The sequence below is a fragment of the Chlorocebus sabaeus genome, chromosome X, assembly GCF_047675955.1.
Source record: "Chlorocebus sabaeus isolate Y175 chromosome X, mChlSab1.0.hap1, whole genome shotgun sequence".
NCBI lineage: Eukaryota > Metazoa > Chordata > Mammalia > Primates > Cercopithecidae > Chlorocebus > Chlorocebus sabaeus.
The window spans coordinates 108,545,667-108,559,778 of NC_132933.1; the positions used below are offsets into that span (position 1 = coordinate 108,545,667).

At 39.4% G+C, this 14,112-nt stretch overlaps 1 protein-coding gene across 1 annotated transcript in view; it reads left to right on the forward strand.

Moving 5' to 3' along the window:
* The window catches only part of EFHC2 (EF-hand domain containing 2), a 204,181-nt gene that overhangs the window by 91,439 nt on the left and 98,630 nt on the right, over nucleotides 1-14,112 (forward strand). The window contains exons 5-8 of the mRNA XM_073013784.1: nucleotides 1,125-1,376; nucleotides 2,666-2,777; nucleotides 3,168-3,308; nucleotides 9,328-9,496. Of these exons, the coding sequence (XP_072869885.1) occupies nucleotides 1,125-1,376; nucleotides 2,666-2,777; nucleotides 3,168-3,308; nucleotides 9,328-9,496 (674 nt within the window). The remainder of the gene's footprint in view (nucleotides 1-1,124; nucleotides 1,377-2,665; nucleotides 2,778-3,167; nucleotides 3,309-9,327; nucleotides 9,497-14,112) is intronic.

Sequence of the window (14,112 nt, forward strand, 5' to 3'; positions counted from 1 at the left end):
CCCAGGCTGGAGTGCAGTGGCACAATCTTGGCTCACTGCAACCTCTGCCTCCCAGGTTCAAGGAATTCTCCTGCCTCAGCCTCCTGAGTAGCTGGGATTACTGGCGCCTGCCACCACACCTGGCTAAATGTTTTTGTATTTTTAGTAGGGATGACCAGGCTGGTCTCAAACTCCTGGCCTCAAATGATCCACCTACCTTGGCCTCCCAAGGTGCCGAGATTACAGGTGTGAGTCACCCCGCCTGGCCAGAAGTATAATTTAGTGTATTAATGTTTAATATGAAAAACTTCCTCATACTTGTTTATCTCTATTCTTAAGGTTGAAACTGGTTATAGATGCATATGTATCTATGTCATAGTTGAAATTAAAAAACGAAATCACAGAATAGTCTATAGAAAAATAGATCTTTTTTGTTTTCTTTTTTTTTTTTGAGACAGGGTCATGTTCTGTCGCCTAGGCTGGAGCGCAGTGGTGTGAACATAGCTCACTGCAGCCTTGACCTCCTGAGGTCAACAATTCTCCCATCTCAGCCTCCTGAGTAGCTGGGACTACAGGCGTGTAACACTGTACCTGACTAATGGTTTTTTTTTAAGAGTTGTGTTTTTGGCCGGGCGCGGTGGCTCAAGCCTGTAATCCCAGCACTTTGGGAGGCCGAGACGGGCACATCACGAGGTCAGGAGATCGAGACCATCCTGGCTAACACGGTGAAACCCTGTCTCTACTAAAAAATACAAAAAACTAGCTGGGTGAGGTGGCGGGCGCCTGTAGTCCCGGCTACTTGGGAGGCTGAGGCAGGAGAATGGCGTAAACCCGGGAGGCGGAGCTTGCAGTGAGCTGAGATCCGGCCACTGCATTCCAGCCTGGGCGACAGAGCGAGACTCCATCTCAAAAAAAAAAAAAAAAAAAAAAAGTGTTGTGTTTTTGCCATGTTGCCCAGGCTGATCTTGAACTCCTGAACTCAAGCAATCTTCCCGCTTTGGCCTCCCAAAATGCTGGGATTATAGGCATGAGCCACCGTACCTGGCCAAAAATATATCTTTATATATTTGTCACTTGATTGTGTGTGTCTTAGAAGTGATTTATGCAAACCCTGCAACTATTACTGACATTTTCTCCATTTGCAGGTTCTAGAACACGTAGAGCCCTTACGTCCCTACGAATCCCTCGACACCCTGAAACAGTTCCTCCAGTATCATGGCAAGATTTTGTGTTTCTTCTGCCTGTGGGATGACTCAGTCTCGATGTTTGGAGACCGTAGAGAACTCATCCTGCATTACTTCTTGTGTGATGATACTATTGAAATCAAAGAATTGCTTCCACACAACTCAGGCCGAGATGCTATAAAAATGTTCCTCCGGAGGAGTAAGCTGCCCAAGGTGAGCAGTGGACATAACCACTTTCTGAATTTGCTTGTGAGTCAAGAGACTAGAGTCACTGTTTGGAATGTTGTGTGTTATGACTATGTGATGATAATAACCATGCACTGGTGCAGGTATTTAGAAAACTTTCATTTTGTGCTCTCTATTAATATACATCTGTGAAAGTAATACAGAGAATATGATCAATTAGAGTTGGAACATTGAAGTTAAGGCAAGTAAAGGAAAAAAGTCAAATGTAAGAGAAAGCACCTATTCATCATTGAGTTCATATCCAGTTTTATGAAACTAAATGACTCCTTAGTAAAAGAATTGCTTGTGGCTTTGGATGGGGCACTGCAGACTACTGAGGAGAGCCCATGGTTTGGTCTAGGTTGTGAATACAAACACACACTATACACGTGCACCTACATGTGCATGTACACATGCACTCACAAACATACACATGCAAGTTTACAAACCAAAGTGCCTTTTCTGAGTGTAGCAACTGGTCACCAACTAGCCACTAGCTAGTGGCAGTGATGACTTTTGCATTTTATTTGATATTAAAAAGAGTTGTCAGATTGATTTCTATAAATATTTATGGCCATTTGAGAGCTCATGTAATTTGGGGGCAGCAGAAACTTCCCAGACCTGGATTAGAGTTGTGAGTCTGCCTCTTAATAGTTATGCTACCTTGGGCAAATCGCATAACCTCTTTGAGCTTATTTCCCCGTCTTTAAAATGTGGTAACATAGGAAAAAAACAAAAAAAAAAACAAACAAAAAAACACCATCGAAGGACCTGTAAACACCTATAAGGACACTTAAAAACATAAAGGCTTTTTCAAAAGCTCTGTTATATTTTCTTTCTTATTTGGGTAAAGTATCTTCTTAGTGCACATGGAAAGGTTACTGTAACACTGATTTCCGAGGCAAATAACTGCTGGCCATTCAGTCCTCATGGGAGGTTTTTCCAGATTCTCTGAGCCCACTGCCAGAAGCCCTACTGTGTGTGCTTGGAGGCAGGGGAGGCACAGTTTGTCCCAGAGTGAGCCCTGGGATACGCATAGCAGGCAACCAGGAGGTGCCAGAAAAACCTGTTTTTAGAATGACTTTGAAAAATAGGCTAAATATAAAATAATAATGACATACCTGACATTTACAGTGTGCCAACATCAGTTAATTCATTTTATTCATTCATTCAACAAATATTCATTGAGTGCCACCTGTATGCCAGCCCCTGGAGTTATAGTTAAGAAAGGGAATGGATTAAATCCTACCACACCTTGTTTTGATTTTATCTTCCAGAATTGCCCACCTAGAGTCTATCAACCAGGCCAGATAACAGATCGAGCGGTTCTCAATTTGTATGGTGACTTTATCAAGAACCAAGCGGATGGCTTCCTGATGGATAGATATAAGGGAAGGAACCTCACATTTTATTACCTGTTTCTAGTGTAACTTCTTTGGAACCTGAATAGTGGGGCGAGTTACATACTCTTCTCTTGTGAGATTGTGAATGAAATCGATGATTGCATAAGTATGCATTGTACTGCTGTTTATTAGTAATAAGCATGCTGAAATGTCTATATAAACATATGCATTGCATTGCAGTTTGTAAGTATAATACTACAGTGCTAAAATAATACTTTAGAATATTAACATCAACTGGTTGCTTTTTTATTTGATTTTTAAAATTTAGTTATTAAAGATTGAAGTTTTATTTTTAATTTCCTTTTTTTCTCTGGAAAGGGGTTCCTGGTTCTTTAGAGGGTCCATGGTGCCAATGCTATGTTCCTTTGTCTTTATTAGCTAGGAGAAGTAGACCAAGAGTTTTACAAAGATAGTGACCTGTCCCTCGGAGTCACCATCAATGTGTGGGGAAGAAAAGTGCTCCTTTATGACTGTGATGAATTTACGAAGTCTTACTATAAGTCTAAATATGGAATTGGTAAGTGATACGTATGTCAATTAAAATATTTTTAAAATTAAACTCTTTGTTCCCCAGTTAAGATTTTACTTTGGAGTTTCAAATGCTAGGCTCATAATAGCTACCACTTACTGTGCATTTGCTATCTTCCAGCCGTTTGTTGTCTTATATATTCCTAACAATTCTCTATGGGTAGGCTCATGATCCCCGTTTTAGAGGTGAAAAAAACCGAGGCTTAAAGGGGGCTCATTTGTCCAAGGTTATGCAGTGAGCAAAGAGTGAGCCAAGATTTGAACTTGCCTGCCTGATGCCAGGGACTTCCATTTTCCTTTATAGTCCTCTGCCCCACTCCAGTATGGGGTAAATGTTTTGGCTGAGCAATCGAAATGGAAATCTGAATGCTTTTCTTTTCTCTTAATTCTTCTTACCACAATGGGTATACTTAATTGAGTTATCGAGGGAATTCTCTTCTGCTAGTTTTGCTCTACCTTTCCTGGTGAGGCTCAGCCAGGTCTTAAGCTTCTCTCTTCTCAGACATTAACTCCATTCCAATAAGGTTAGTTCAGTTCAGAATGAAAATGAGCTATTGATTGAGTACCTACTATATGTAGGTCATTGTAGTAGACTTAGGAGATACAGAATTGCATAAGAGGTTTCTAGGCTGGAAGGGGAACTGAGACCTGCAGCGTGTGACACCGTGTTACGAGTGTCTTGGAAGCTGGTGGAGGATGTGACGTGAAACCTAAAACATAAACCCTCATTTGTTAAACTCCCCTCTACCTGAGTCTCCAGGTACCTGCTGCTGCTAGAAATTGATGGGACTTGCTGACCTCTCAGTTTGGGACTGGAGTTGGGATAGGGGGTACTTAGTCCTGTACTTCTCTCTGAACCTTGGAGTATTCATATGAGCACATTTCCCCGAGGGGTGAGATGGAAGCCAAGTGCAACCGCAGCTTCTTAAAAGACAAGGTGCTTTGTCTCTAGAATGAGATGAAGCCATGCTATGTGTCTTGTTGTCTGCATTGTGCAGTATTCCTGGCCTTCTGGGAGTCTCTATATTGTGAGAGAAGGCACATCAAGCACACAAAGGGGTTAGAGTAAAAAAGGCTTTCAGTTTTACTCTTAGGTTCATCAGGGGAATTTGTTGCACTGCATCTGCATGCCAGATTAGTCAAAATGTATGGGCCCTACTGGGGCCAAATTGGTGACCTCTTTTTATTTTATTTTCTAAAATTAGTCCCCTTCAGTGGACACAGTTAGGCATATTTGCCTTGGGGACTGTGGACAAGAAGCAGCCAGGAATGTGTAGGTGGCAGCTGCTCTGGAGAAGCTGCTGGTGGCCCTTAGACTATGGGAAAAGAATTTGGCCTTTAATAAATGTAGATGCCTGTTTGGAATCCATAAGTCTTTAGTATAGAATGAAAATTTAAATGTATATATCAAGATGAGTCACCAAAAACCGTAACTTACACCTGATGATTACCTAAATATAAAGGATGTGGTAAATGTTCCAAAGCATTGTATGATTCCTTAAACATAAAGTCCAACTTTTGGTTGATGTTTGTCTGTCAGTTTGGTGAGAATATGAAAGTTGCATTTGATAAAATGAATGTCCTAGTGGTGAGACTTAGTATGTTGTTAGGGTCTTAACGGCTTCTCTAGAAAATTTTTGGAGGCAGTGTGAATTCCCTGTTGTGCTCCAAATCGAGCCATCCTGGGTAAATGTATCAGCTTCAAATGTCCTATGGTCCATTTCAGTCGAGTCCTTGTGCTTAATTTCTTTCTGTTCACTTCTTTTGTTCACTCTGTGGACTAATTGTATTATGTAAAAAAAAGTACTCTGTGCCTTTAAAGCTAATATAACATGAGCATTATGCATTTAAACAGAAAATTATGCAAATGCAAAATTATGATGCATTTCATAGTCACACTGACTTTTTATATTTCTCATAACATATGTTAAAATATCCCATTTAACAGACACTATTATTACACAACATTTCTTGAGTTACAACAGTGTACTTAATGTAAGTAAAGACTAGAAATTATATCTATGATGAGGTGGAGGGGAGAATGAATCAGTATTCTCTGATAATCTTTGCGTTTGTTTTTCCTGATTTTTTGGTAAGGTTAAATTAATATCCTTAATGTTACTTAGATACAGTTATTTCTGCCACTTTAATTTTATTTATAGTTCATCCGGTCCCAGCAATTTTTTAAACTGACCAAATTACATGTGTTATGTTTTGGTATCCTTAAAACCCAAACCAGGACAAAGTCCCATCAATCATTGTGGTTCTGTCAATAATCGTGGTCACATTTCCTCCCTTGTCAATTATTGCGTTCAGTAGAAAACCTGGGTGTCTCCACTGTGCAGCATGCAGGAAGGATCTGACAAGTACCAGCAACACAGCTAGGGGCCTCTCTAGCAGGAAATAGGGGGAGACTTCTAACGCAGAATGCAGCCTTGGTGCTTTAGTACCTTCTCCTGTGTGATGATACCCCAACATATTTTTGGGGGAGAAAAAATGGCAGACAAAGACAAGGAGTTGGCCACAGTCCCAAGAAAGATACATGGATAACCTTTCTATTTATGTAGAAGTGGAGGGCTTGCTAGAATTCCAAGAGACATTTGAGCTCCTGTGTAAAACTCAATCTCTTAAGATGATTCCTTCATACTTTTAAGGATTCTAAGGAGAAGGTGATTCCATAGATTTCTTCTCTTTAATAGTGCAGTGTGACCCCCTCCATCAGGCAGTTTGGCCATCCCTCTGGCCCTGGCTTGCCTGCTGGGCTGTAGCATGTCACTCCCTCATTATTTTATGTGAATGAACACCGACCGGCAGATGGAGTTCTGTTGATCTTTCCTATAGCATGAAGGTTGAAAAAGGCTCTAGGGGTTCCAGCAGGTGTTTCTTTCACTAAAAGGACAGGGATCAAATGTAAACTGTTCATACGTAGGAATTTCTGCTTTAGGTTGTTATTTGTCTATCAGTGGACTTTCTTATTTTTTCTTAGTGGCTGGGACAATGAAACTAGTAACAAGACTGTTCATTCTCATTGCTTTTGAACACTTATTAGGCTATACTTAGATTGAACAAAAATCTTAAAGACCTTTAATTTTGTGGAGTCATTTCTGGCCATCTCTGAATTTTTAGGAACAGCAGAACATTTAAGATGAGTGTTTAATGATTATTTGAGTGAACTGGACACTTAAAATTGCATCAATAAGATAGAATTGGCTTCTGGTCTCATCACATGGTCCTGATGGACCTAACAATTTTGTTTTTTTTTGCTTCCCATATAAAATGAAGATGGTTGAGATGGGAGGATTCTTAAAGATTTTATAGCTCTAACATGATGTGATTCACGAATTTAGGTTTCATTGAAGTCGTTTGATGTGGGTATTGAATACAAGTACAAGTGGATTTACCTTGAAGCTAATGAATCATAATCTTTAGAGGTCTTCCTTTCCAGGGGTCCCAATCCAAGGCCCTGGCCTAATTTTGTCTTAGTAGTTTGATATTCTTCGTCTAGAAGAGCTTCGCCCAAATTATTTAAGCTTCCAGCCTCCCAAAACCTGTATTCATCTCTAGGCTACTAGAACATAAGCAATGAAATTGAAGGCTTTTCCCAGTAGTCTTTCCCACTGAGATGGGGAATAGAAAATCACCACGAAGAAGCATTAAGACTCCTTTGTAATATGTATCATCTCTCTGCCAATTTGTTGGAATCTCGTCAACCATGGATGGACATTCGAGATATATATATGTATATATATGTTTTGACAAGTCACTTGGAATTAGAGAAATCAGATAATTAAAAGACATATCTGTCTCAGGATCTAGCAGAATGCCAACTTAAGACATTGGGGAAGATGCTTTGTACAAAAATGTAGACTTTTTCATTTATTCAATGAATATTTTTGAACACCTAAAACATGCGGGATGCTGGGATGATGGAAAACCAAAGTGAGGAAACTTGTCATTCAGCTGTGAGTTCAGAGCTTTGTGAATGTATGCAAATTACCCAGAGAAATGGAATTTAAAGTTGGATCTTGAGCCAGAGTTTCCAAAAAGATGTATGTGGTGGTATAAAAGTCAGGCATGATGGAGTGGAAAAGTTCTCAGCTTTTATACACTAGATGGCACTGTGGGTGCAGAGGAAAGCTCTAAATTGGTTCTTTTGTTACTTAAATCTGTTGCAAAAATTATATGGTTGAGAAAACAACAGTGTGTTATAAGCCCTGTAATTCTGGGGGGAAGTGTAGAATGCAGTCCTAATTACTTTGAGATTCAGTATGTGTCCTCTTTTGGTTAGACTGCTTAGATTGGTACGTAGAGTTGTATGTATATGTCTCCTGTTGTAAGAAACTGCTCAGGCCCAGATTTTTTAGTAATCACATAGAGCTCTCCTGCCATGATTATGATGCTCTTCCTGAAATGAAAGACCAAACAGTGGTGCGTTAGATGTAATGGTTAGCAATGATAGAATCTACTGCAATTCTGCCCAATTCCAAGATTTGAACTCTCCTCTTTATTTCCAAGACTTTTCTTTAATCACCACAAAAATAGTAATAGTTGAAGCTCACAAGTCACTTCTGTACAGGCAGACTGGCTCCCCCCTTTCACTGAGTAACCTTTATAAACATGTCTGCTGTAAGCAGTCTCTGTTAGGATGTAACAATACTCTTTTGGGGATTGTATTTGGGGAAATTTCACACAAAGGCTGCTAGGAAGTCTAAGGAAATATGAAAGCTGAAAATGTTTTCAACAAGAGTTAGAAATGGCCTCAAGCTCTTAGCCTTTTGATCATCAGTTAAAACACAAAACAAAAACAAAAAAACCACCTTAATATTAAGAGTTAGGTTGTCTTGGATGAAAAATTGATCTCTGTTTTCTCTTCTAGAGGTGTGCACTAAAATTTGTACTCTTCCTCTATGAGAACTTTGACAGTGGAAAAGGAAATATTTGCTTATGTAGAACTCCTTTCATTCATGATTAAAAACACCTATGTCATACTGAAGCTTAGAGAAGAAGTAGAAAATAGATTCTGTGGGAGTTTGTTTTGTTTCGTTTTAGGAAAGATCTGGCATCTTTTTTGCCATTTATGTTAAGGACAAACACAGTGACTTGGATAGATCAGGTCAATATGTTCCTTGCTATGGAGAGCACGGTTGCTTCTGAGATTGTACAGCCTCGCAAATGAGTACCTGAAAGCTCCTAGGCTATTACAAATATGTTACCAGCTCGCTCTCCACCTCTCTTTCCTCACAGATGATAAGTATATAAATAAAATCAACAGTATTTACCGCATAGCACTCCCTTGGAGAGAGTAGGCAGTTGGCTATTTTAAAAGTTTTTTCTCTTTCTGTTTTGTTTGTTCACTTCATTGCATTTGAGTGCAATTGTAGTCTTATCTTAGGCTTAACAAAAGCTACCTGGGGCTGTGGCTGGTGAGAGGAAAGTTTTATTTTGGAGTTTGTTTTTGAACTTCATAGGGAAATACTAAGACCTGGAGTTGATTTGGAGGCAATGGAGGGTACTCAAATAGAGGGTGCAGTAGGAGGAGATGGTGGATGGGGAAGGATAAAGGTGAATAGTGAGGAATAAGTCCTGTTTGGAAAAGAATTTTATTAGTGAGTGTTGACTGAGATAGGAGAGGGCTAAATTACAGGTTAAAATATGGAATGAGTGGCATAAAGTTTCAAATATGAATTTTCATACTATTGGAAAAATCAGAGGAGAACAAAAAATATTCAGAAATGGGAATGTGATGACAAAATATAAACGTTTACTTATTTGACATAGATTCCTTTTTTTTTTAACTTTTGAACCGATGGTGATTATTGAGTTCCATGGTTTTTGTAAACATGATTGAAACGTACTCTCACAGGATTTTGCTGTGTTTTGTTTGAAAGAGTTTAAAATAGTCTACAAAGATCTCCATGTTGATCTTGAAAACATAACAAACCTTTCAAAACAGCCATAATCAGGGCAAAAAAAATATTGATGTTTTGTTTGCCTTTGTTTTGTTCTAGAGAACTTTACCTCAGTTTCATGCAAGCCTCCTTCTCCTCCTCCAAAAATAGAAAGGAAATTTCCACCTTACAACGGTTTTGGTTCTGAAGAGGATTCTCTCCGTACCTGCATAGGCCTCAAGCCCACACCTCATCGGAGGAACTTCAAGAAGTTTATGGAAAAAGACAGGTGCTTGAGGGAACCATGATTTTAGTCTGATCTTTCCCAAATGTGTTTGGGGTTTATAACATAGTTCTCATGACAAAACAGATGTCACGCAGCTCATCTAATTGCAAGTCCGGGGAGACATTATTATAGGCTTTTAATGAGGTTGATTAACATGCACGTATTAACAGGTTCTTACTTGAGTGCTTATTTTAATAAGTATCATCTGGAGGCCCCTAAAGTAATATTATCTCCAATCTATGTTGCCTTTCCATATCTATCTATATGTCTGTCTCCCGAAGATGGGAAAGATGTAGAGTAGGAGTTTGCAAGCTCTTTCTTAAAGGGTCAGATAGGAAATATTTTTGGCTTTGTGGGCCATACGGTGTCTGTCACAACCACTCAGATCTGCCTTTGTAGCGTGAAAGCAACCACAGACAGAATGTAAATGGTTGTGTGACTGTGTTCCAATAAGACTTTTTTTATGGACACTGACATTCAAGTTTGATATAATTTTTACATATCACAAAATATTACTCTTATTTTGATTTTGCCAACCATTTCAAAATGTAAAAACCATTCTTATCTCAAAAGTCATATACAAACAGGTGGCCTGGTGGATTTGGCTCACTGACTGTGGTTTGCCAACCCCTGCTATAGAGATTTCAAGGATTTATACGTGTTTTTAAAAATGTTACTTGGTGATTGATGTTGTTGTTTTCACTTGAGAGGTTGGCTGAGTTCAGTAACCATAGATTTCTCACTTGGCTGAATATAATTTTAAATGATGGACTTTCAGAAGTATTCCTAATAGACATGGAGAAAAACCTGCCTATAAATCATGCAGATAGAATGTAGACACCGCCCTCGGCTACTTTTTGCTTCTGCAGGGAGAGCAAGCCCTGGAGAAAGAACTCAGGGGAAAAGTGGTGGGGAAACATTGTAGGTGCTTGAATAGGATGTGGGCTAAGGGTTGCAGTCCTGTGTGAGGGGAATAATGGATCAGGAGATCCTGGGGAGAAACATTGATAAAGGGAATGTGGTAAGTCTAGGAGAAGGAGAAGAAAAAGACATCCTGAATTTCATCAAATTGATTGGGGTCAGGTGTTGTTGTAGAACATTTGAAGGAGAGAGAACAGTAGTTGTGTTATATTTGTAAAAGTGGTAAAAATCAATTAAGAAATATATAGAATGTCTAAAAGTCTGCCTTTGCTATGACATGATGTCCTTCGTCTTTCTAGAAATAATCTTTTATTTTTAAAGACTTTAGGGTTCTATTTTTAAGTTTTAGATTTGATGCTTCTCAGGAATGGTCCCTGTACTTTTTAGAAATGCTAATTATTGTGCCTCTCCCCACCCAGATCGACTGAGATAGAAGCTCTGGGGAAGGGGCCCAACATTTAAGTCTTCCAGGGGATTCTGAGACACACCAGTGTTTGAGAACCACTGATTTTTATCACATAAGAGGGTTGCCAGCTTATACTCTGTCCTCCCTTATCGAGAACAGTGTTTAGGTGAGGTTCCAGGGTAGGACTTTTGATGACTGCTGTTTTTAAGGACAGCCACCCGAAGGAGGTGGGCAGAAAGAATGTCCCTATTGTAAAAGGAGAGGGAATTTTTCTTATAAGTAAACAAGATGAAATATTATCCAGGGTGTTGCTTCTGGAACCCAGGGGAAAACCGTTCTTTGTGAGTAGTTGATTTAGTCCCTCTTTCTGTCTACACTGGGTAAACTTGCCCACAGAACACTGACTGTAGATGGTGTTCTATGTTCTTGTCATGTTGTCATGGCTGAAGGGTGGTAGTGTAGGCACAAATGTCTCTCATTTTGTTCTTTCTGTCCACTGCTCAATCTGTGCCAGGAATACACTTTCCTCAAGCTCTTCTCACACAGGGACCGTGTTTCCATAGTAACTAGCACATTCAGCTGGAGACTTATACATGAGTTTGAATAACCCAAGGTTTTAAAACTGTAAGAACCTAAGGAAGATGATTTCACAAAGCATACAAAGAATAGTTTTTTTAAATACAAATAAACTGTGAATTGAGACATGAAATTGTACATGACACTTTGATTATATATATATTGCTATTAAAAATGTACTTGGTGCTATTGTTGTGAGGTTAACGCTGATCTATGAGTCATTGGAGGGAATAGTTTCAGATTAAAGCATATGAGCTTTTGATGGATATAAAGATCTTCTTTATTATCTGGGTAGATATCACTGTGGTAGCCTGCTGGGCAGATTGTCTAGTCTGAGGAGGGAGAGCCAGGATAATATCTTTCTTGCTGCACCAGGCTGAATTAGTTACTCTGTTCTTTGTGTGCCCACAGTACTCTGTTGATTATATCTCTAATAATAATGTTATTACTATTGCTGATTACTCATAATAAGCCATTAGTGGTTACTATGTGCTATGTTACAATACTTAATCTAATTTAATCATCAAATCCTTGGAAAGTAGATAATGTTATTGAACCCATTTTTTACATGAGAAAACTGAGGCTCAGAGAGGCCATGCAACTTCCTCAAGGTCACACAGCTAATTTTTAGTTGAACTAGGAACTGAACCCAGGGAAATCTGACTTCTGGAATTTACCTGTCTTTCGACAGAATCTATACATATAACAGTGCATGTTAAGGACTTGTTTATGTAATTTGTGGGGTCCTTTTAGACCAAGAGCTCCTTGAGGGCAGGGGCCAGCTTTATTGCTTCCGTAAGAGCTGGTGCTGGCTATATATTTGGGGATCAATAGTTTGTCTAAGAAGAGAAGGAATGGATGAAGAAGTGAGCAAATAGAATAAATGTTCACTCATCCAGTTCTTAATCATGGATAGAAGAGACTGATGACTTCTCACTGGGAGGGTTATTATCCCAGACTTGTGCCAGTCATAGCCATATAGCATCCAAAAATTTGTGGTTTAATCTTCATCTCTGTCTTGTTACAGATATTGTCCATCTGCTTTCCCCACCAGTCATTTTTTTCCTTCTTTTAAAAATGTTTCCCCATTAATAAAAATAAGCCTTCATGTGTCTTCCAACCATAAGATTCTATAGCTGTAGCTATATTTGAGGTTTTTAGTAGGTGTATAGCCCTGGATGAGCCATTCATTATCTTAGTGAACAACTATTTCTTGAATCCCTGCTGTGTGCCAAGCAACGTTCTGAGTGTTTGGGATACATCAGCGAACAAAATAGACACCAAGGCCTGCCATCGTGGGACTTATATTCTAGTTCTGGGAGGTGGACCATCAATTAATACATAAGTAAATTACGAAATATTTACAAGATGTTAAGTACCATAAAAAAATAAAGAAAGTATTAAGTTGCTGTGGAAAGAATAAAGGCAGATTGGGAATATGGGGCTGAGGAACATTCCTGGTTGCAATTTTAAATAGTGTGGTCTTGAGGAACTTTACTGAGGAAAGGAAATGTGCTCCAGGCAAAAGGAACAGTCGGTGTAAAGGCCCTGAGCAAGAAGTGTGCTTGGAATATTCAAGGAGCATCCGGGAGGCCAACATAGATGGAGTAGATGAGTAAAGGGCAGAGCACACAGAGAGGAGATGAGTGTATGGGGAACTGGGTACACAGGGCTTTACGGACTATTTAAGGACGTTTTGACTTTGAGCGATAAGGGGGCCATTAGAAAATTTGAGCAGAGAAGTGACTTGAGCTGATTTTCTTTTTAAAAGAATCATTCCAGTGTAATGTTGAGAGCAGACTATAGATGGCAATGGTGGAAATTAAGACCGGGTAAGAAGCTACTGCAGTAATCCAAGAGAAAAGTTTTAGTGGCTCAGATCTGGGTGAGTGCAGTGGAAGTGATGAAATTAAATAGTGGATCCTGGAAATATTTTGAGGGTAGGGCCAGTGGGATTCCCTGACAAACTGGTGATGAAGTATGAAAGAAGTGAGGAGTTAAGATGACTCTCAAAATTTGGGCTTGAGCAGCTGAAAGGGTGGAGTTGCCATCCACTGAGATGAGAAAGACTGGAGATGGGATAGGTTTAGGGACAAGAGTAGAAGTTCAGTTTTAGAACGAGTTAAGTTTGGGATGTCTATTAGATATCAAGTGGCAATACCAAGTAGGCAATTGAATACATGTGTGAGTATAGAGTTCAGAAGATAGGTGGACATGGATGCCATCAGCATGTAGATGGTATTTAAAGCCATGATACCAAATTGTATTAAAGCCTTGAGATTGGATGAGATCACCAAGGGAGTGAATATACATAGAGCAGAGCATGACCAAGGAATAAACTCTGAAACATCCCCAATTAGGAACTTGGGGAAAAAAAGGAGGAACCAACAAAGGAGACTAAAGAGGAGCAAACAAGGAGGTAGGAGCAAAACCAAGAGAATGCTGGATCCCGGAAGCCAGTGAAGCAAGAGTAACACTGAAGGAGTGATCATTTGTGCCGGTTGCTGCTGACTGGTTAAGTCAGATAGGCACAAAAAATTAAGCATTGGAATTGGCATTGTGGAGATCATTGTTGACCTCTACAAGAGCAGTTTAGGTAGAGCAAACCTAATGGAAATGGATTCGAGAGAAAATGGGAGAAGAATTTGACATAATGATTTTAGATAACTCCAAGCTGTATGTAGAAAAAGTTAAGACATGGCTTCTGGACCTAGGA